This window comes from Hypanus sabinus, chromosome X1, assembly GCF_030144855.1.
Source record: "Hypanus sabinus isolate sHypSab1 chromosome X1, sHypSab1.hap1, whole genome shotgun sequence".
NCBI lineage: Eukaryota > Metazoa > Chordata > Chondrichthyes > Myliobatiformes > Dasyatidae > Hypanus > Hypanus sabinus.
The window spans coordinates 48,182,647-48,207,116 of NC_082738.1; the positions used below are offsets into that span (position 1 = coordinate 48,182,647).

Below are 24,470 nucleotides of genomic sequence, written 5' to 3' on the forward strand. Positions count from 1 at the left end.
TCTCAGGAACGTACATCATAAACCCTTTTCAATAACTTGTTTGGCAAGTTCTGAGGAGAACTTGAGCCAACTGATAGTTTCAGAGCCACGTAAAGGTAGACATGATAAAAGCAGCACGTCTCCTTCCTTGAAGAACATCTGTGGACAATAGATGGGGTTTTCCACACATCAAAAATGTTATAATCACAATTGTAGAAACCAATATCTTTTATTCAATCTTATTTAATTACTTGAATTTCAATTCCCCGGCTGGTGTGATAGGATTTGAACTCAGGTCTCCAGATTAATAGTTTGATTTATTGTTACAACTTTTACCAGTCATTTTATTCAAATTCTCTTGGTGTCTATCTGACGTGTTCACTAATGCTTTCCTTTACAGATGCTAAACAGGTGCTGTCCTTTCCTCGTATTTTTTCATATTTTCAATTGAATTATAAACCTCAATGCATGATGCAGTTTCCTTTCTCTTGGTATCAGTAGTCACCCTTGGGAATTTGCTTCTAATAAATATAAATTAACTTCTCAAAAGCAATAGGAAATTATTAGGCCAAAAGTAGCTCTTCTAACCCATCTCCAAAGTACCCAAACATGTTCAATGTTTGGGTACTTTGTTCAATGTTTAATATCTTCATATTAAATTCCTTCACATAATACATACAAGCACTGAAGTGGAATAATTTATAGGGTCCTTGCTTGCTTTGATCCTCTCCCCAAGAAGGCATGGAATCTAAGACTGCAAAGATGTTTAATGTAGACACATCAACCAAATGTAGAGGGGACTGGAGAGACTTAATTCAAGATCAGCAGGATACTGTGATATGCTCTTGTTTTGTCAACAGAGGAAAAGATTCAAATAAAACTGTGGAAAGGTTATGTTAGAAGTTCTGAAAGAATTTAAGAATCTGACTGTAAAACCAGCATCAGGATGTAGTTAAGTGTGTAGTCATCTGTGCATTCACTTCAAGAACACATTTGTGCACAATGAAAATGCCTTTTCGTGTGCACACCTCAGGGATGCTTGCAGACAAAGGATGCTTCTGTGCAGCTACACTGCAATTCAAGCATGAATGCCTACAGAATTGTGTGTGTTAAATTTGTGCTGCAGAATATGCTGATTAATCAACTTGAAACTCTTTACTTTTAGTCCAAGACCGCTGTGAGGTCCATGTGGTAAGGGGGGAGCAATAGCCACCCCATGTTGAAAGACGTTATATGCAGGTACCTTCCATTCTACAAGTGCAATGGAATGTAAATGTCACCAGAAATTTGTCCTAATCTTGCCACTTGGATAATGTAGCCAAGAAAGCTCACAATGCTTCTACTTCCTCAGAAGGCCAAGGAAATTTGGTAGAGCCCGATGACACTCACCAATTTTCACTGATGTATCAAGGAAAGCCACCTATCCCAATGCATCACTGCCAGGTATGGCAAGTGCTCTCCCTAAGCTCACAAGAAATTGCAGAGTTGTGAATGTAGCCCATTCTATTATGAAAACCATCCACCCCTCCACTGATTCCGTCTACATTTCCCACTGCCTTGGGAAAGAAGCCAATAAAATCAAGGATCCCTCCCAGCCCAGTCATTCTTATTTCCCCCACACTCCCCCCCCCCCATTGGGCAGAAGATACAAAAGTTTGAGAACAAATAGCACAAGGCTGAAGAACAATATCTAACCCACAGCTATAAGAAACACAAGACATTCTGCGGATTCTGCCCCCTTCCTTTCCAGTCCTGATGAATGGTCTTAGCCCGAAACTTCGACTGTTCATTTCCCTCGATTGATGCTGACTGACCTGCTGAGTTCCTCCAGCATTCTGTGTGTGTTTTGCTCAAAGAGGCCATTTATCCTTTCGTGAAGGATACTCTAAGACTATTGAACAAACCTTTAAACCCTAAACATGAACCCTTAATCTCTCAACCTACCCTATCAAGGCACTTGCAGGTAATCTACCTGCATTCCAGTTTCTCTGTAACACTTTATTCAGCATTTTGTTTTTTCCCTTTTGTACTATCACAATGTGTTTATGTATGGAACACACACAAAATGCTGGTGGAATGCAGCAGGCCAGGCAGCATCTATAGGAAGAAGCACTGTCAACATTTCGGGCTGAAACCCTTTGTCAGGACTAACTGAAAGTAAAGGTCGCAAAAGATTTGAAAGTAGGAGGGGGAGGGTGAAATGTGAAATGATAGGAGAAGACAGGAGGGGGTGGGGTGAAGCTAAGAGCTGGAAAGGTGATTGGTGAAAGGGATAGAGCTGGAGAAGGGAAAGGATCTTGGGACGGGAGGCCTCGAGAGAAAGAAAGGGGGAGGGGGAGCACCAGAGGGAGATGGAGAACAGGCAGAGTGATGGGCAGAGAGAGAGAAAAAAGGAGGGGGGGAAATAAATAAATCAGGGATGAGGTAAGAAGGGGAGGAGGGGCATTAACGGAAGTTAGATAAATCAATGTTCATGCCATCAGGTTGGAGGCTACCCAGACAGAATATAAGGTGTTGTTCCTCCAACCTGAGTGTGGCTTCATCTTGACAGTAGAGGAGACCATGGATTGACATATCAGAATGGGAATGGGACGTGGAATTAAAATGTGTGGCCACTGGGAGATCCTGCTTTCTCTGGCGGACAGAGCGTAGGTGTTCAGCGAAACGGTTTCCCAGTCTGCGTTGGGTCTCACCAATATATAAAAGGCCACACCGGGAGCACCGGACGCAGTATACCACACCAGCTGACTCACAGGTGAAGTTTCGCCTCACCTGGAAGGACTGTCTGGGGCCCTGAATGGTGGTGAGGGAGGTAACCTTTTATATATTGGTGAGACCCGACGCAGACTGGGAGACCGTTTTGCTGAACACCTACGCTCGGTCCGCCAGAGAAAGCAGGATCTCCCAGTGGCATTTTAATTTTAATTCCACGTCCCATTCCCATTCTGATATGTCTATCCATGGCCTCCTCTACTGTCAAGATGAAGCCACACTCAGGTTGGAGGAACAACACCTTATATATTGGCTCAGTAGCCTCCAACCTGATGGCATGAACACTGATTTCTCTAACTTCCTTTAATGCCCCCTCCCCTTCTTAACCCATCCCTTATTTATTTACTTATTTCCCCCTTCTTTTTTTCTCTCTCTCTGCCCATCTCCCTCTAGTGCTCCCCTCCCCCTTTCTTTCTCCCTAGGCCTCCCGTCTCATGATCCTTTCCCTTCTCCAGCTGTGTATCCCTTTTGCCAATCACCTTTCCAGCTCTTAACTTTGCCCCACCCCCTCCGGTCTTCTCCTATCATTTAACATTTCCCCCTCCCCCTCCTACTTTCAAATCTCTTACTATCTTTCCTTTCAGTTAGTCCTGACGAAGGGTCCCGGCCTGAAACGTCGACAGTGCTTCTCCTTATAGATGCTGCCTGGCCTGCTGTGTTCCACCAGCATTTTGTGTGTGTTGCTTGAATTCCCAGCATCTGCAGATTTCCTCGTGGTTGCGTATTTATGTATAGAATGATCTGCCTGCAGAGTAGGCAAGCAAGAGTAACACTGTCATCTCAGTACAATTGACAATACTAAACCATTACCAAACCTTGACACTGAAGAATTATCCGAGAAGAAACAAAACTAGGTATTGCAAAAAAGGCACAAGGAATTCTTGCAACAGCTATGTTTTGAAAATGTAAATGTATCTGCCCTTGCCTTTGAGCCCCACCTATCTGAACAATGTCCTATCTGGCAATGACAACAAAAGTCCATCCTGTTAAGTGCAGTCTTTCTTTGACTCTATTGAGATTGTTGGATTTACTGTGTTTGAAACCAAATCACAGGGTTGTATATGGTGACATATATGTACTTTGATAATAAATTTACTTTGAACTTTGAATGATCCAACATCATCGCTACCCATCTTCCTCCCCTCCCCCACCCCGTAGTCCAAGCATTGGCCTCCCTGATCACTCAATTTTCTGCTAGACCACTACTCCTCGCCCCCCAGCAAACTTTGACCCTAACCCCTGAAATGCAGCCCCTAAACCTATTCAACATACAACACAGAAACAGGCCCTTCATCCCACTGAATCTGTACTGACCAGCTACACACCTCATTTCTTTACTTGTTCTCCTAACATTCCTAACAATTCTTCCCAGGTTCTACTACTCTACAAAGGGTAATTTACAATGGCTACATAATCTTTATGACATGGGAGGAAGTTGAACAACAGAGGAAACCATGGGGTCACAGTGAGAATGTGAAAGCTCCACACAGACAGCACCAGAGATAAAGACAAAACCGGGGTTGCTGAATCACTGAAACAGCAGCTTTACCGGTTTGCCCCAGTGTTGTTCATGACCTGACCCTTGGATCAACCCAGGATGCCAATCCCAGCCTTCTTTAGATACAAGTCTAGAACAAGTCTAGTCCTGGCCATCACCACCTGACAGGTTATTCAGTATCTCCTCCATCCTCCATTCTCAGTACCAACCCAATTGCCTTGCTAACTCCAGCACAAATCCACTGATAAAGCCAAAGCCCCCCACACCTACAATCCCCCTTCCCCTCAGGGGTCCTCTCCCAGGCACATATTTTTAGCTACAATACTTCTTCAGCACAGTGAAAGTCTCACAAACCAAACAGTGCCCTGTGCCTCAGAATGCGTGGCACATTAATGCAGATCCATGAGAATTCCTCGGTCATGGTTCCAATGTTTATGAAATATATCCTTCAACTGATTACATATCGAATGAATGCTTTACGTCTGAAACTATATTAATGAGTTTTCTGTAAGGCAGCTTGGACTAATTTATTTCAGACAAGTTGATAACCAAAAATAGTTCAAAGATTAATGAACCATGGCACAATATTCATCCATTCATGAATGTGGTCAATTGGAAAATCTTTTTCATGCTCTCAGTAGTCAATATTTTTAAATATCAGTTTCAAGGCTTCAAATCTCAAAAGCCAAAAACACTACCTATTTTTAATTAATTTTGTTAATTAACAAAAAAAATCCATTCACAAGACACAGGCAATACTGAAAAGGCCAACATTGATTGGTTACCTGCAAATGCCTTTGATGAGGTATAACAAGTCTTCAAATTACACACATTTATACCTCCTACATACATATATTTAAAAGCATGATTATATCTTGACTCCACATTGTAAATTATTTACTCTGATCTTACTGATATTTACTTTTCCAGAAGCAAACACTCAATGGCCACTTTATTAGGTACCTTCTGTGCCTAGTAAAATGGCCACTGAGTGTATAATCATGGTCTTCTGCTGCTGTAGTCCATTCACTCCAAGTATCAACATGTAGCACATTCAGAGATGCTCTTCTGCAAACCACTGTTGTAATGTGTGGTTATCTGAGCGACTGTCACCTTCCTGTCAGCTTGAACCAGTCTGGTCATTCTTCTCTGACCTCTCCCATTAATAAGGCATCTTCACACACAGAACGGCCACTTACAGGATGCTTCGTGTGTGTGTGTGTGTGTGTGTGTGTGTGTGTGTGTGTGTGTGTGTGTGTGTGTGTGTGTGTGTTTTAAAAAACACTGTTCTTTATAAATTCTAGAAACATGAAAATGAAAATCCCAGGACAGCAGCAATTTCTGAGATACTCAAATCACCCTGTATGTCATTTAGATCATATTCTTCCCATCTGGTTTGAACAATAACTGAACCTCTTGACCATGTCTGCATGCTTTCATGCTTTGAGTTGCTGCCACGTGACTGGCTGATTAGATATTTGCATTAATAAGCAGTGTACAGGTGTACCTAATAAATTAGCCATTGATTGTATTTAAATAATTTCACCTATAGCCACTTAAAAGTGTGAAATAGTATAGTGGCACTCTGGTATAACAAACATATTAAGTTTTTTACTCAGAGAGTGATGGGTGCGTGGAATGGGCTGCCAACAATGGTAGTGGAGGCAGATACGATAGGGTCTTTTAAGAGGCTTTTAGATAGGTACATGGAGCTTAGTAAAATAGAGGGCTATAGGTAAGCCTAGTAATTTCTAAGGTAGGGACATGTTCGGCACAACTTTGTGGGCCGAAGGGCCTGTATTGTGCTGTAGGTTTTCTATGTTTCTATATTAAATTCCATTGTCCATTCTTAAATATGCTGATATTAAATCAATCCAATACATGTAGCTGAGACATTGCAATGATGTACTCACCAATTTGCTTCATTTTCAATAGCAAAATAAAACAATTAGATCAAGCATTCTACATCCTTAACCCCCTTTTGAATCGAATGCTTCACTTGTTCTGGACAAATTATAACACAAATTTCAGGTTACATCAGGAGAAAATATTACTACACATAACTAGCCAGTCTAGACTCTCTATTCTGTTTTACATAGAAGCCCAGTTTCCTCTAGAGAACTTCCACAGTAGGCAGTTATTAAACTTTAGTCAGCCCTCAGGAATCCCCCATGAGAAGATAATTATCTCCCCTCCTCCATCAATCAAATTTAATTAATTCTACATGAAAAATTGAAGGAGTGTTTTGCTAAGTCTGGTTATTTTTTTCTAAATTAAATTTCAAGAGAGTTCTCTGTTTTATTTTATGTTTCACATGGATCACAAGCCTTCAAGTCCAGTCCCCAATGCACTGCTGGCACATGCAACAGAACTGAGATAATGTCTGCCGGGAATTCCCTCTGAGGATTGTGTGACATCTGCTAGTTGGCTGCTCACCGTGACATCAGAGGTACAAAAGTAAGAGAAAATGCTACACACCATCTACTTTATAAATAAACTTAAGTTGTAATTCTTAGTTGGAGATACTGAATACATTACTCTTATGCAAAGAAGAATACACCTCTTTTAATTGTTACAGAATTTTGCCTTTTTCACAATTCTATCCATATCTTTGCCTTTTCAAATCAATGTTGAAATTTTATATTGTGAAAAATCTAATGCAAGCAGTTTGCATGCCACACAGGTAGGTAATATTCCATTACACAAGAGATTCTGGAAATATGGAATAACACACACAAAATGGTGGAGGAACTCAGCAGGTCAGGCAGCATCTATGGAAAAGAATAAAGAGTTGACGTTTCAGACCAAGACCTTACATTGGGACCTTCATCATGGTCCTAATGAAGGGCCTCAGCCCGAAACATCAACTGCTTAGCCTTCTCCATAGATGCTGACTGACCTGCTGAGTTCCTCCAGCATTTTGTGTGTTATTCGGGTAATATTCTGTTTCTTGTTTTGTATGGTTGGTGTAGAATCCCTATGACTTCACATGTGACATTCAAGTTATTATGGATGACAGAATGTATTCCTATGGTAATAGTATTTCACTTATGTTTAGGGATCAGACAGCTGAAAAGTCAGAAGAAACATTTTTACTTTCCATTTGTGCTTTATGGATCGGCATCATGGTCTTTGGAAACAGTTTCCAGATAGCTTCGAGTTACACTGAAGGTCATAAACCTGATACATCAGATCTTTTACTATACGTTTGGGTGGAGTGGAGGGTGGAAATCTTCACTCTCTTAACTGAGAAGTCAGGTGACCAAACAGAATCAATTACCTCTTTGCAAAGCAAAAACTTACAGCAGGGTATGCAACATCTTTTAGCCTCCAATGACTGTCTATAATAATGCAGAACTTCCAAACTGAATAGAGGAAGTAGAGTTTCTGCTTCATGCATAGTTCTGAAATTACACTGATGCTTGTGCTCGTCAGATTACAGTTCAAGTTTCTCATAAGAATCATTTGTGGAACTACAACCATTAGATCCTTTGTGAAGCAGCACAATCAGACAGTACAGCTTATAGTTCTGTCCTTCTAAAATATTTCTTGATGTATTTTTCAGTGATAATCTGCTCCAGTTTTACATTGAAAATGGGCTTAATAACATAACAACAGCACTTTTGTTAAGATCAGTTTGCCACTTGGTAATAACAGAAATGACTGTAGATAACATAAACAGTATCTACACCGGTCCAGGTACTCCTTTCATTTGTACACACTAGCTGGTTTCTTGAGACTTTTTCACATAATCTTATTTTGAAGGCAGGGCCATTGGTCTTTATGCATGATGGTAAAAAAAAATGCACAGCTTTTAAAACCAGTGGAATGGAATCTCCCCAGTGTCACCCTAAAGTCAGGGGCAATTTTGAGGGAAAGGTGTGGTTGGAAAAACTGAACCTTAAATCAACATTATAGATTGAAGAATCATGATCACAGCCAGTCTGGGAGTAGGTCACTTTGATCTAAAGTTCCCTTAAATTTTCCGTTGGTTCTGCCTAGACTGTACAGCATTCCTGATTGGTAAACACTAGCCCATGTGCAATTAGTGACGAGGCCAAAGCTGCAGCAAAGAACAACGTCAAAGAGGACCAAAAATAAATTGCTGTGGGATTACATTGTGAGAATATATGCAAGTCCTCCTAAATCTTTCACAATATACAAGCACCTTTCTAGTGACAGATGATTGAAACAGCAGAATCATTGCTGTTATATGCTGGTGGCAATGTTCCTGCTAAATTTTTTTTTTTACAGCTGTGTGGACCCACTATTGATATGAGCAGAAAATTATTACACAGCCTGAAAACTGCGTGGCACTTTAAATGTTTTTTTTGTAATATGCATATTATGAATATCAAGAATGAAAATTGAAAAATCACATACTTTTTATTTTATTTATTAATTGAAGGGCCCCATATCTAAGGGAGGATGTATGGACAATGGAGAGGGTTCAGAGGAGATTCAGGAGAATGATTCCAGGAATGAAAGGGTTAATAATATGAGGAGTGTTTGATGGTTCTGGGCCTGTATTTTCTGGAATTGAGAAGAATGCGGGGTGATCTCATTGGAATCTATCGAATGTTGAAAGGTCTAGATAGTGTTTCCTGTGGTGGGAGAGTCTAAGACCAGAGGACACAGCATCAGAATAGATGGGTGTCCTTTTAGAATGGAGATGAGGAGGAATTTCGTTAGCAAGAGGGTGGTGAGTCTGTAGAATTTGCTGCCACGGGCAGCTATTGAGGCTAGGTCATTGGGTATATTCAAGGTGGAGGTTGATAGGTTCTTGATTAGTCAAGGAGTGAAAGTTTACAGGGAGAAGGCAGGAGAATGGGATGAAGAATGAAAATGGATCAGCCATGGTGAAATGGTAGAGCAGACTGAATGGGCTGAATGGCCTTATTCTGCTCCTACTGTATGTCTCATGGTCTTATAATGAAATATAATACAACAAAGAAAACCTTTCACATTTTGTAAACTTTTACACTTTGACAGCATTGGCGTTCAGTGGGATGGCAATTTATTAACAATGAAATTCCTCCTCATCTCCATTCTAAAAGGACGCCCATCTATTCTGATGCTGTGTCCTCTGGCCTTCCATTCTGTGTTTATTGTTACAATTTATAACAGTGTTGTAACTTGAAACACTGACAATGTAAATATGTTGAAGTTCTAAAATGTTTCAAAGTAACGGTTGTGGTACATTTATTATTTAGAAAATGTATGGATTATATTCAATAACACAATTAATTAAAGTATTTCACAATCATATTAACAGATTGTAAAATTATATTAGCACAATTTCAAAATTATATTAACATTATGTGAAAGAAATTTCCAGCTGCATGACAACAAAGGCTATGTGCGCAGCAGCATTTCAGTTACTGTGCAGCCACACAGCTTAGAGGGAACAATGCTGATGGTGACTTAACACAGAACAATTGGACTGGTATTTGTGCTGAGAATTTGCCACATGGATCACTTAATCTAACTAAATCATCAAAGGAATGTATTGTAACATTGGAATTGGAACTAGAACTAGTTTATTGTCACACGTACAGATAGTGAAGAGCTTTGCCTTGCTTACTGTTTACTCAGATCAATTCTTTACGCGGTGCATTGAGACAGAAAAAGGTGAAGCAATAACGATGCAAAATAAAGTGCAACAGCTACAGAGAAAGTGCAGGTAAACAATAAGATGCTAAAGCATAATGAGGACCTCATAACAAAGTCCATCTTATTGTACTAGGGAATGAAATATTCATCTGATAACAGTTGGGTAGGAGCTGGCTTTCAACCTGGTGGTATGTGTTTTCAAGCCTTTGAATCTTCTGCCCCATGGAAGATGGGAGAAGAGAAAATGTCTGGTATGGGAGTATATCCTTGATTGTGCTGGCTGCTTTACTGAGGCAGTAAGAAGTATTGACAGAATCCAGAGAGGAGAGGTTGGTTTCCATGACTTGCATCTACACCCTCTGTAGTTCCTTGCAGTCACATGCTGAACAGTTGCCAAACCAAGCCAAAATTAATAAGGTTTGACAGAGACGTGCCCATTTCTTTAACGTCCTGAGGTAGTAGAGGTGTTGGTGAGCTTGCTTGGTTGAGCCTATTTGTTTAGGACAGAAATGATGGGAAATACCTGTTTTTTTTTCCACACATACTATTCCCAGATGTTTATGCCTACCACAACATGCTCATCTGAAAACAGACAGGGAAAATTCTTAAAGAAAAACCTGCACCTACATCAAAACCAGTCAGATCATACTGTATGTATATTAGCAAATTTGAAGAACAAATATGAATGCAAATGAAACTAAACACACAGCACCCTAAGGAATGAATGGTTGTCCAATCTTGAAAACTATTGAGCAGCAATCCTTGAAATTCCATTAGCGGGTGGTCAAAGGTCAGCAAGGCTAGGGACTGGTGGATTTTGCCTATCAGAAATCTAAACGGTATTAGGCAAAGGTAAGAGGAAGAAGATAAATGGAAAGGAAAACACAATATTGTCCTCATCATTTACTGTTCTTATCTGCAACATCACAACATGTTAAAGAAAAATGAACTCACCATTTTTTGGCAGGGACTGGATGACAGACACAGCCGCCTGAAACTGTCTCTGGCAGTCAGACTGAGCTTCTGCCATGGTGCTCCTCTTCTAGTATCGACAAAGAATTTAATTCGGCTGTTCCTATTTCAGGGTAAGAGCACTTAGTCCTCAGAATCTACCCAACTGTCTATGGAAGCTGTCAGTATAAACACACAACAGACATAGAATTAACAAAAAGATTCTGTGGATGCTGGAAATTCAGAGTAACACAAACAAAATGTTGGAGGAAGACAGCAGGCCAAGCAGCATCTACGGAGAGAAACAGAGTCAATGTTTCAGGCTGACCCCTTTCACCAGGACTGGAAAGGAAGGGACATGAAGCTAGGATAAAAAAGTGGGGGAGGGGAAGGAGTACAAGACGGTGATGGGTGAAGCCAGGTGACGGGGAAGGTAGGTGGGTGGGGGAAGGAGGGATGAAGTGAGAAGGTGGGAGGTAATAGGTGGAAAAGGTAAATAGCTGAAGAAGAAAAAAATCTAATATGAGAGGAGAGTGAACCATGGAAGAAAGGGAAGGAGGAGAGCGACCAGAGGGAGGCGATAGGCATAGAATTACAAATAGATCTCTCATGGCTAGATGGCAATTTCCAGGGAATTGTGTGGCCTACAACAAAGAGTACCTCCAGATAAATTTGTAGTTAAAAGGAAATATGGATTAACCACGGCAATATAGCATGAATTGATAAAAATAGATATATGCAGCTGACTGCAAGATCTGAATGGTAATATTTCAAAGTTTTTACTGCTTAATCCTTCAGAGTATATTATATAAAGCAAACAAGGTCAGAGTTTCCCAAATGAAGTCAGAAATGTCCGTAATCAGTGGGGAATTAAAACCAGAAGTGTTAGCTTGACTGAAGTAAAATTGCTCTGTTCTATCAGTTCAAACATTTTGTTATTCATACTTTGCCCCTGAATACATTTGGCCAGGTACATGGAGAAGGAAGTTGAGAGGAATATGGATCAAATGCAGGCAAACGAGATTTAGGTTTGATAAGCATCTTGATTGGCATGGATGAGTTGGGCCAAAGGGTGCATTTTGTATTGTACAACTCTATGAATCTATGATACATGGGCTTTATCTATGGTACCTTTCCAAAAGTACTTCAAATGTGCTCAACTGCTACCAATCAGAAACACAGAAAATAGGAGCAGGGGTAAGCAATTCATTATGATGATAGCTGGCCATTCAAATTAAGCACCTTTTTCAGCTTTCTCCCCCTAGTTCCCAACCCCTGAGCCCAAACAATATATCTAACTCCTTCTTGAATATGCTTCAACTGCTTTCTACAGTAGAGAATTCCACAGGTTCACAACTCCTTGGGAGAACTTTGCACTGATCTGTCTTAAAAACTAAAATATTTAAACATGGCACTAGGACCCTGCCTGCCAGGTCTGTGGGATCTCAATGTTGAAATTAGATGAGCTTTTAGTCCTTCTGGTTTCCTTGACCACTTGTGTTGAATACCTTATTATTTGTCATACAAGTTAAGTTCTGGAGCCTGATTGAGAAATCTGTGTAAAAAAAACTTGTAAAGGCTGGAGGTGGCAGGCCATTCAACACACTGGTATATAGATATAGATATCTTGCCATTTTATGATTAGGGCCGAATGCCCAGATTGGAGATGCACATAACACTGTTCCATAAAACATTCATTACACTGATTAGACTTTTAAACACAGCCAGGACTTATTCTCCCTGCTCCCTTTATTTGAAAGTCTCAGCAACTTCAAATGGCACTAAACCGATAAGTAGATGAGCTTCAAAGGTTGCAGTCATTAAATCTAATCTATCAAAGGATTAATTACAGAAAAGACAGATCTGACAACAACAAGGTTGGAGGCCCGATGTCTGCAAGTGTGAGAGTCCGTGCCAGATACTGGTGGTTGGAGGCCCAGTGTCTTCCAGTTTGAGGGTTCAGTGCCAAGGACTGGAGGCATGGATGCGGGGTGTCCTGGGATTGGAGGGCTGTGTGTGTGAGGGGGTGGGAGAGGGGCTTGTTTCCATGTTGTTTTGTTCTGTTCTGTTGTTGTAGCTACTTGTGGTGTGTGTTATGTTGTTGATGTGTTGAACGTCATGGGCATGCCATGTTGGCACTGGAGTTTGTGGTGACACTTGTGCGCTGACCTTGGATGGTTGTTAATGTAAATGACACATTTCACTGTATATTTCAATGTACATGTAGGGCTCTCAGTACCATTAACTGTGGTGTTAACTGTTAAGGCTAACAAAATGGCTTTTCTGTATTGTTATAATGAAATGGCTTCTCTGTAATGTTACTTAATGCTGTAATGGGTTTCTGTGTCTGGAATGTTTGGGTTATGATTGCAGATAAGGGGGGAACTAACCAATGGAGAATTGTTATGCTATCTTGTATGTGTGAGCTGAGCGGGAGTTTGTGGTCTTTTCGGGAGGCGAACGAGCAGAACGGACGTGTGAGGAGCAGACAGTGTTCCAGGGCGGTGGATACTGGACGTCAGCGGTTCGGACGGTGGCCAAAGGCGTGGAAGGTCGTTGTGGATGGAACCGGAGGCGTGAGTTCCAAAGTATTAAAATATTATGTGCAAAAACTGATAAACTTACTGATTTGGTGCCTTTAGGTTATCTGTTTCTACTAACCCATCACTAAGAAATAGCTATGAAGTTGTAATTATTTACTCGCCTGTGGTGTATTGTTTGATATTCGTGTTGCAAGCGTGTACTGGGGGGGCATTACACCGTATTTACACCGAAGTATTGCACTATTGGCGGGGCGACAGCGGATCAACCTTGACGAATGGGGGTAAATTGGGGGCACAGACACTACATACATATAAATAAATAAATCCAAATCTGAATATGAACAGTCAATGAGATAAGCTCTGGAAGATACAAGCTTCATGATCACACCAGTTTCTTAGTTCAACTGCATAATCAAATCAGCTTGACTGACTTTTCATATTCAAATCAGCTTGATTGACTGGTTTCATAATCAAATCAGATACAACATGTCATGGTGTACAAGTGACCATACTAATAATTTTTCCAGTGAAGGTTAGGAGTAATAAAAGTGGATAGTGTTTGTCATATGGCAAATATCCTTAGTTCAGGGCCCAAAACACATTTGGTCAATGAGTTATAACGTAAGGAACTGCAAAATAATTAAACTTGGGCTGGATACCCTCAAATGGAACAGCTTCATGCTAAAGACCAGAGTGCTTTGGCCACACAACAGATTGCCTGCACATACATTTCTGCAGGGGTTCTCTCTGTCACAGCACATGGGCTACTCACAAGCACAGAGCTTGACACAATTTTACATATAACAAGGCGAACTATGGCCGCAAAATACAAAGTGGTACTACCGACACCTCCATCCGTGGGTTCACACACAACGAGCTCTTAAAAGACTCTAGTCAACCTTCAGCAAATATGGGAGGGCTAGATCAATGAAACCAGGCAGAGTAAGAGTTTGGCACAGACTAGATGGGCTGAAAGACCTGCTTCTGTGCTGTAGTGCTCTATGACTCTGAGTGTGCTCCTAGCAAACCAACAAAGCAAACATTGACCCAAATATCTATCACGGCTGGCATGAAGATGAGAGGGCAATGTGATAGACTTTTCGGATATAACAGAGAGAAATCCTAAACCTACTCACACAAAGAGAAGCAGGAAGTTAACTGTGTTGTTCTTTTAACTCTGTGGTATGAATGTCAAGATTTTTAAGTCACTACATAAGTATCAAAGATGTTCAGGTGTGTCTTGTGTCCCCTTTGGAAGTAGTAAAACCCATTCAATAACTTTTCAGAATGCTGATAAGCTCTAACTTCTCACTCAAACTATATTGCTTTGCTAATAGTCAAACATGGAGCAGTGCATGGGCTTGCTAAAGCAAACAGTATAGAGGTGTCACCTTCAAACTGAGGAGGCGGGTTACATCAATCAGACTGACATGTGAGTGATCTTTGTAATATTAAATAAGAATTTTCAAGGAAAACGTGATATAAACATTACAGGACAGTAATACTTAAATATCAGTTTGCAAAGGAACTGTGGACAAGGATGATCACCTGCTTTGATTGACCAAGAGGCACAGGAGCAGAATTAGACCATTCGGCCCATTGAGTCTACTCCAGCTTTGATCGTGGCTGATCTATTATCCCTCTCAACCCTACTCTCCTGCCTTCTTCCCGTAACCTTTGAGTGCAGAGCGAGTTGAGTTTAGAGTCAGAGTTCAACGAAGACATTTGTGAGTAGAAGCTATGGCAACAATAAATAGATTAATGCTGCACAAGTTTGTTAGAGTACACACAGGAATAGGAAAGTGATATTGTTACTGGTTGTAGACAAGAAATACAAGAGCTGCCAACAAGATTTCCAACTGAGTAAATCATCACTGTTCACCCCCTCACTCACTTCTGGCATTGTGGATGGCAAGGCCCGAAATTGAAGACTTTCCTGGCAGACAGGGATGGTATATTAGACTATAAATAAACATGCTAAATGGCAAATAAGCCATTAATTGGAAGGTAATAGATACCTAGAGGGGATATCATATTGATTGTTTCATGGACAACCTAATCCATCAGTTAATATTCAACTTCCCTGTAGAGAAAGCATACACACTGCCCATTTGGTTTCCAAATTTCATCAGGTGATAATCAAAGAGGACATATGATTTTAAACACTTATTTTATCAATGTCTTATACTAATACAGCAACTCACAGAACTCATTGCTCTAACAATGGAAGAGAGGCTGGGGGTGGGAGTTAGGCCAAGTCATTTTATGCCTGTACTGTTCTATGTTCTACAGACACATGGATGAAATAAAAAACAAAGAGGGCTATGTGAAAGGAAAGGGTTAGAAGGGCCTGTACTGTGTCATTCTGTTCTATGTTTTATGTTCAAAGTCCTAAGTCCTGCTGGGTCCTGTCCAAAGCCTACACTTTCCACCCAACCTCCCCCACCCTCCCCAATCTCCACCCACCTATGTCAGTCTGTGTAGAGTAAAAAGGGCCAACTGACCTGGGAGAAGTCCAAGTGAGGCACAGCTAAGCCAGAGCTACCTGTAGGCCTCACGGTATATCTTGCCCCTGGAATTCTCTCATAGCATGAAGCAATACTTTCGGCACAGTCTATGTCAAAGGAACGTGATTTTTAACACTTTTTAAACTCTTTCCCATGATCAGGCATTTAAAGACAATTAAATGCAATAAATACTTCAAATATGAAAGCAAATAAAATTAATTAAACATCAAAATACTAAGAACTATTTAATTCATTAAGAACATAATAAATAATTCAATTTACTTTTTCTGCCTAATCTCAAAGTCAAGAACTGCATCACAGAATAAAGCTGGATCAATGGCTGGTTTTCAGATTGTTAGTAAATAATCAGTAGGTGCCACAGGGGTCAGTGCTGGAGCCTCAATTGTTCACAGTCCTCATTAATAACTTGGATAAAGGGACTGAAAAGAGTGCAGCCAGATTTGCCGATGTTACAAAGATAACGGGTTGGCAATTTGTGAGAACAACACAACGACCCTGTGAAAGGTTTAGTTGAGTTAATTATGTGGGCAAGAAGTTGGAGATGGAATATAATGTACAAAAATGTGGGATTATTTGCTTCTAAATGAAAAAACTAACAATTATTTAAACAATCTGAGACTACAAAATGTTGAGGATCCAAGTGCATGTGGCATGCAGCTACAGCTAGTAATTAGAAAAGCTGATAAGATTTTTTGCCTTTCTAATAAGAAATAGAAATTCTAAGAGGAGGGCATTTTGATGCAACTTCCCTGATGAGATTATCTCCTACAACATTGTATATAGTATTGGCTTCTGTATTTCAGAAAGGATGTCTTAAATTTGCAAACAGCACAGAAAAGGGTCCCATCTTGATTCCTGGGACAGAAGGGTCGAGGTATAAAGCAAGTTGAGGTAAGTTAAAAATTAAAGATAAAGATTAACTTTACTGGTCATATGTCAATTGAAACATACAGTGAAATGCATGGTTTTATGTCAAATCAAATCAGTAAGGACTGTGCCACACTTCTGGCACCAACATAGCAAGGCCATGACTCACGAACCCTAACCATATGTGTTTGGAATGTGAGAGGAAACCAAAGCACCCAGAGGAAACCCTCACCATGACAACGAGAACGTACCAACTCCTTACAGGCAGCAGCGGGAATTGAACCTCGCTTCGTGATCACTGGTGCCATTAATCGATGCACTAACAGCTACGCTAGGATTATTATCACGAATTCAGGAACATACAAGTGATCTTACTGAAATGTATAAAATGCTGAAGGAGAGTGTTAAGAGAATGTTGAGGGGTGTCCATTTGAGAAAAACATGAAGAGGAATTTCTTTACTCAGAACATTGCGGCTTCTTGGAATTCTCTACCCAAGAGAGCAGTGCAGGCAGAGACATTGGATATAGTCACAATAGAGATACTTGACCTACCTTGACCTACAAAGGGACTAAGGGCAAGATTAGATCATCTGTGATATTACTGAAAAGTGGAAGATGTTCAATGAGCTGAATAGCATCCTCCTGTTCCTGCTTTTTATGTTTTTGAGCTGGGTGGTGGGGGGGGGGGGGGGGGGAGGCTTGGGGAAAATCTCTGACCCAAAACAAGATCTGAAGGTGTGGGAATACAGAGAAGGATATCCTGCATTATGCTGGGCTAGAGAAGAGCAGGGGGGGACTGATGCACACCTTATCCATCCCCTTAATTCAGCAATTCATTTAACATAGGTGGACTCGATGGTCAGACTATGGACAAAGTGAGAGGGCAGAGGATCCGCACCTGACTTGCTCTGCACTCCCAACATTTCCTTTGCCATGCACAGGTGTGGACATCAGAATCTCATTTCAGTGCATGTTGCCAGTGGCTGGAGGCTATCTGAGCGATCGCCTGCTGGCCAGCAGCATGCCTCAGCCTGCTGAGGGTGGGATTCTGTGGGTGGGATGCAAATGTTACCACAAACCAGAATGGATTGTGGTGAAGTAAGGATGCTGGATGAGGAAGACAACAGAAACAATTAAGTTCATTATTTAATTAAGAGGGGAAAGAGAGAGGAATCCTTCTGATACTAGAAGGTATTATTTAAGGTTGTAGTGTATTCAACACTTCAGTAATATCTGACTGGTATTGTATATATTTTGCTTGAGTAAGCATTCTTTGTTAGTTTACATAATTTACTATGGGTTATACAGTGTATTCATGAATGGCATACGTTAGTATGTCACGTCATACATGAGCACCCCACTAAAGGAAATGAAGTACACAAGTATTCCAGATTTCCATGTTTTTCTTTAAATTAGGTTCATTTCCGGAGTTACAAAACATAACAGTGGTGACAAGGAAGTTTTAAAATGAACCCGAGATGACTCTGTTGAAGCGCAGTACGTTTTTTTTTAATTCGTAAGGGGAGGGAGACGTGCAAGTTTAAAAAAAGGTAAAAAAGAGACAAACTTAACAAGCAACAAGTACGGCCACTGGTCCATTAATAGTGAGTAAGGAGAATAATGATCTTTTTTTAAAGCAGAAATCCACATGCTATTGACGAAAAATCTGACAATGATGAGAGTGAAACAGGACTGAGTAGCCTGAAGATTTACATTGTGAAAACCAACAAGAAACAGGCAACACCCACAAAATGCTAGAAGAACTCAGCAGGCCAGGCAGCATCTATGAAAAAGAGTAAAATCGATGTTTTGGGCCAAAACCCTTCAGACAAGCAATATGGCTTATACCAAAAGTAAATGGCAAATTAGTTGAAATGGAAATGCACACTGCCTTGGCTGTTTCAGTCATTGCATGAAATGAGTTTGAATGGCATTTCAAAGATGCTGAAGCCTGCAGATATCCAAGAACTTATCTTGGGAAAGATAACTCCTGGGGGAATGACATTCATAACAGTGAAATGCAACAAACAACAAGCCACTTGTGCTTGCATGTGGGGCTGTGATTGGCTGAGACAAGTACAACTCGATTAGAGATCTTTCCACCATATAAGCATGCCACATCCCCTGCAATACAGTCAACTGAAAGTGAATTAAGAAAGGTACTGGATGATGCCACGGCAGTGTTCAAGGATGGCATTGGAAAATCAAACATACCAAGGGTAAAATACGTAGTGCTAAATGAAAATGCCACACCAAAGATTTACAAAGCCTTTTGGTCCCTGTGACTAAGTAGCCAGTGGACTAGATTGCATTGAGATTGACGGAATTCTTTCAAGGTTGAGTGGAGCCCATGGGTAATGCCAGTGGTCCCAGCAGCCAAGACGGATGGGTCTGTCAGGATCTGTGGTGATTTGAAGGTCACCATCAACTCAGTACTGAAAGTAGATGAATACTCTCTGTCCAGAATTGAAGATATCTTTGCAAACCTTTCTGGAAGGAAACACTTCAGTAAAGTGAGTTGGCTGAGGCCTACCTGCAGATGGAAATGGTGGAAGAGACCAAAATGTTTCTCACCATAAACACTCACAAAGGTTTTTATTGCTGCAATAGGCTTATTTTTGGAGTGACATCTGCACCTGTGCTCTGGCAGAAAGCTATGGACACAGTGTTACTGGTGACGATGACAAGGAGCATCCCCAAAATCTCTAGACAGTGTTCAAATGATCAGAAGATTATGTGCTCAGAGCATGATGTGGCAAGTGTAATTTTTTTAAACCAAGCATCACTTAATGTGATCACACCACCAACACACAAAGAATACATAAGTATGCTGAAAAATATTCAGGCACTGGCGGATGCTCCAAGGCCAAAGGATGTGTGAGAGTTGCAGTTCTTTTTAGGATTTGTCAATTACTATAATGGTTCGCTGCCCATCCTGGCTACTGTGCTCCACCCCTTGAACTCATTACTACAGATCGGGAAGAAATGGCAATGGACAAAGCAGTGTGAGGTGTCTTTCCAAAAGGTAAAGGAAACGGTGATGTCAGACACTGTACTCACACATTATGATCCACATCGTCCAGTGAAGCTTGTCTGTGACGTTACGCCTTGTGGTACAGGTGCAGTCATGTCACATGTTATGGAAGTGAATGCCCCACAGCCTATGCATCATGTTCCCTTACTGCTACAGAGAAAAATAATGCACAAATTGACAGAGGCCTTGAGCCTGGTTTGGTGTGTAAAACTTTTCAACCAGTAATTTTATAAGAAAGAGTTGACACTCGTTACTGATCATCAACCACGAGTGTCCATTTTCAATCCACAAAAGGGTGTTCCACTCACAGCAGCAGCACGAATGCAGAGATGGGCTCTGTTTCTTGGAGAACACAATTACAAGATCAAATTCAAGCGGACAACTAATCATGGAAAAGCTGATGGATTGTCCTGTTTACCCTTGGAAAAGGAAATCCCTAAAATATTTACAAAAGAGGACACTCCTCTTGATGTATTCTCCCTAATGCAAATAGATAGTCTCCCTATTACAGCAGAGAAGATCGAAAGGGAAACCAGAAAAGACCCCACACTATTGCAAATCTACATGGCAAACCAAGATGGCAGAAATGTGCAGCAGAAATTCCAGTTCCCCATTTTTACCAGCACCAGGATGAACTTGCCCTTGACGGGGTTTGCCTTATATGGGGATTGAGGGTTGATGTAAAATCCAACCTTTGCTAAAGTGTTGGAGGAGCTACATGCCAATTATCTAGGTGTGGTCAAAATGAAAGTGGTAGCTTGAACCTTTGTCTGGTGGCCTGGGATAGATCAGCAGATTGAGCAGCTTGCCATGCACTGTTCGGGATGCCAAGAACAGTGCCTCTCCATCCCTGGAAATGGTCTGCATAGCCCTGTCAGAGGATTCATGTGGTTTTCACCGGACCATTCATGGGAACAAATTTCTTGATAGTAGTGAATGCAGCTACAAAGTGACCAGGAGTGTCCCAATAGCCTCCACCACAGCGTGTACACTGTTGACGTGTTGAGAAGCCTCTTCTCAAGGACTGGTGTTCCAGAACACTTAGCCAGTGATGATGGACACCGTTTGTTGTGGAACAGTTCCAGTCATTCCCGAAAATGAATGTAATAACACATATTACATCTGCACCATACCATCCAGCTACAAATGGTTTGGCAGAAAGGTTTGTCCAGAGTCTAAAGAATGCACTGTCAGCAGAACACACTACACCGACACTGAATCAGACTCACCAATTTCCTCCTTGCGTATCACAATGCAGCACACTCCACAACCAACAACTCACTAGCTATGCTGCTCCTGGGTTGTCCCTTGTGCCCACACTTGGATCTCCTCAAACCCAATCTCAGAAAGAGTACGCAGGACAAAGAGCTGAGGCAAATTGAGGGCTCCTCAAGCAAGAAGGTTCGATGTTTCACTCCTGGACAAGCAGTCCTGGTGAGGGACTACAGAGTTGATCAAAAGTGGGTACGTGGAAAGATTAATGACAGAACTAGACCAGTCTCCTACACAGTAGAAATTGCATCTGATCTCACCTGGAGATAACACATGGATCAACTGAGGAGAGCAGAGTCAACTGTTAGAGAAGAAAGGTGTCCGTAGCTGTTAGACTATTTCCTGCAGTCCCAGTGTCAAGTCCTACAATCACCACGGAGGAGGCCCCAGAACCTGAGATTGTTTCACAGCCACAAGTCTCACCTACCAAGCAGAGTGACCACCCCCTCCACCATCAGGAAAGACGTTATCTCACCAGAGTAAGAAATCCTCCACAACGATTAAATCACTAGGCCTGACTGGGACAACTTAAAATTTACTAAGCTCTGGATGTTTATATAGTAGTTGTATTATAGAATATACTGTGTAGTTAAGATGACGAGGGAGCAATACTTTACATATTTGAGTTGAGATGCATTCTTTATTGAGTTGGAGTTTATAGCTAAGCAGGGATGTGCGGTGTGTATTTAATATTTCTGTAAAATTTGAGTAATGTTGTAAATATACTGATTGACTAAGCACCCTTTGTTGTTCACATACTTCATTATGGGTGAAATGTATTAAGTATGTGAATAGCATATGTCAGTACACCACCATATCGTATGCAAGTGCCTCACAAAAGAAAAGGAAGTACACAGGTATTCCGGGCTCTTGTGTTTTGCTTTCAATTAGTTTCTGGAGTTACAAAGCATAACAAAAGTGAAGGGGTGAATTTAAAGGAAAACTGTGCATAAGTTTTTTTTCATAGAGAATGATGAGTCTGGATTGCACTGCCTGGGGATGGAGGTGGAGGCAGATATGATGGAGGTGTTTAAGAGGCTTTTGGGGAGACACATGAATGTGCAGAGAATGCAGTGATAAGGACATTGTGTATGCAATAAGGGATTTGTTGGCATTTAATTAGCCAAAAGTATGGGCCAAACAGCCTATTCCTGTACCACACTGTTCTATGAACAATGTTAAAACATAATTGAAAATGTTCAAAAGTTGGGATTTGGACGTAGCGGTGAGGAAAGCCATCACAGCCAGTGATCTGAACATGGTGGCGATGTTTTGTCATTGCCATTCCAGTTAAGGAAGCGAGACTGCTCACCCTCCTGGTATTGGCCTTGGCTGGCATTCATTCCCATTGTTTACACTGTAGCCTGTTGGTCGGGAAGGCGGCCTAGAAACACGAGACACCGTCAGCAGACTTCACATATCAAATTTTAAAGCCCTTCAAACAACGCAAAAACCTTATCTTTAGTATTCAGAGCTGCCGTGTGTCATTCTGCAAACCCATAGGTGCATTAATGAAACCTACTGCAACCCACCACGTATAGAGTTGACTTGCAATTTATGATCATTACGTTTCTAACATCACTCAAAACCTTGTAAGCAACTGAGGATTTAACTCAGCCACTCTTCATCAACTTAAATTAACTCTTCATTTGGTGTAATGCTGTTTAAAGGACATTTAACATTCACAATTTAGGTTGTACTCATCACCCAGACAGCACTGACTTGCATTGTTACTCGGAAAACAAATACACCAGCGGCAAGAAACGCACTGACTACGTACAGGATACTTAATCGAATCAGTATTGATAACAGTAATCACAATTCAAACAACCCCCCCTAAAACTGTGAACTACTCAGGAGAAAGGCCTGCAGACCATACCCACCAACCTCTGTCACACGAGAATACAGGAAGAACAGGCAAGGGGTGGAGTCAGCTTCACTCCAAGCAGCTTTAAAGGGATATTGTCTCTCGTACCGTAGAATGGCTTGATCTTCGATCCCAATTATTTATTATCACAGATACGGTATTAAATACTACTTCGTTATCAGAGAAAATAAGTTTATTTGTTTTCTTTGTTGCTGAAACAAAGGGGTTTAGAGAGAGTTTACAGCTCCAAAATAGGCCCTACAGCCTACTATGGCCGTGGTGACTATAGTTTACATTAACCCCATTTACACTTCTGCTAGCGGCTGGGATATAATCTCAGACCACCTCACCCCCCTCCCCCACGGTAGCTCAAAATGACAACTCAATTATGCTGCTGTAGACGCAGGAAAATCAGACTGAAAGCAGCCAGAATAAAGAGCTGGCGATGTAAACGGTAATTCTCAGGATGTCCTGAAGCACTTCATAGCCAATGAAGGAGCTGTTCACTGCCATTCTGCCCTCTGTGCAGAACAAAATTTCACAAGCATCAATGTGCTAATGACTAGATATTGGTGAGAAAATCCATCGTGTCACACGCGTTTCTGTCTCCACTCTAACGATTTAAAATGTCCAGAGACCAAGGTTGGTTCCGTGTGTGCAAATGTGCTCTACACATATGAATTTCAATATTAGTCCTCACCCACCAATCTTGCTTGTAGTGCGGTCTTGAACCAAAATCATCAGCCCAACTAATGAAATCCCTCTTTCACCTCCTCACCAACCCTGACAGTTGTATCTCAATCTTATGCTCAAAAATCGAAGCCTAATCTGCTCATATCCTGCTTATGGACTGTTTGTCCCACTCCCAACAAGAAAGTGGCAATGCAGTATCCACATTAGACTCAAAACAGTTGTTTCCCACAAGTCATCAGGCTGATCAATGTCCCCACCTATTTACTCACCACCCGCCACACCACACCCCACCATGTCAGCTACTCCGCTCCAGAGCTCCTTGTCACCCTTTATCCTCCTGTTGCACTGCCTCTTTACAGTTACTTATACATTGTTTTATATGATTGTTTTAATATTTATATCTATTGTGTTTTTATACTTTTTAATGTTATGCTGCATTGGATCCAGTGTAACAGTCATTTTGTCCTCTTTTACACTGGTGTACTGAAGAATGACAATAAATAATCTTGAAACACACACAAAATGCTGGTGGAACACAGCAGGCCAGGCAGCATCTAAAGGGAGAAGTACAGTCCACATTTCGGTCCGAGACCCTTTGTCAGGACTAACTGAAAGGAAAGATAGTAAGAGATTTGAAAGTAGTTGGGGGAGGGGGAAATGCGAAATGATAGGAGAAGACCGGAGGGGATGGGGTGAAGCTGAGAGTCAGAAAGGTGATTGACAAAAGGGATACAGAGCTGGAGAAGGGAGAGGATCATGGGACAGGAGGCCTAGGGAGAAAGAAAGGGGGAGGGGAGCACCAGAGAGAGATGGAAAACAGGCAAGGAGTGATTGTGAGAGGGGCAGAGAGAG

The 24,470-nt window shown here is 41.3% G+C and overlaps 1 protein-coding gene across 1 annotated transcript in view; it reads right to left on the bottom strand.

Annotated features, from left to right (window-relative positions):
- Positions 1-22,576, bottom strand: part of LOC132384921 (acyl-CoA-binding domain-containing protein 5-like) — a 90,499-nt gene extending 67,923 nt beyond the window's left edge. The window contains exons 1-2 of the mRNA XM_059956560.1: positions 22,371-22,576; positions 10,817-10,992 (exon numbers count right to left, since the gene is read on the bottom strand). Of these exons, the coding sequence (XP_059812543.1) occupies positions 10,817-10,892 (76 nt within the window). The 5' untranslated portion in view covers positions 10,893-10,992; positions 22,371-22,576. The remainder of the gene's footprint in view (positions 1-10,816; positions 10,993-22,370) is intronic.
- Between the last annotated feature and the right edge of the window lie 1,894 nt (positions 22,577-24,470).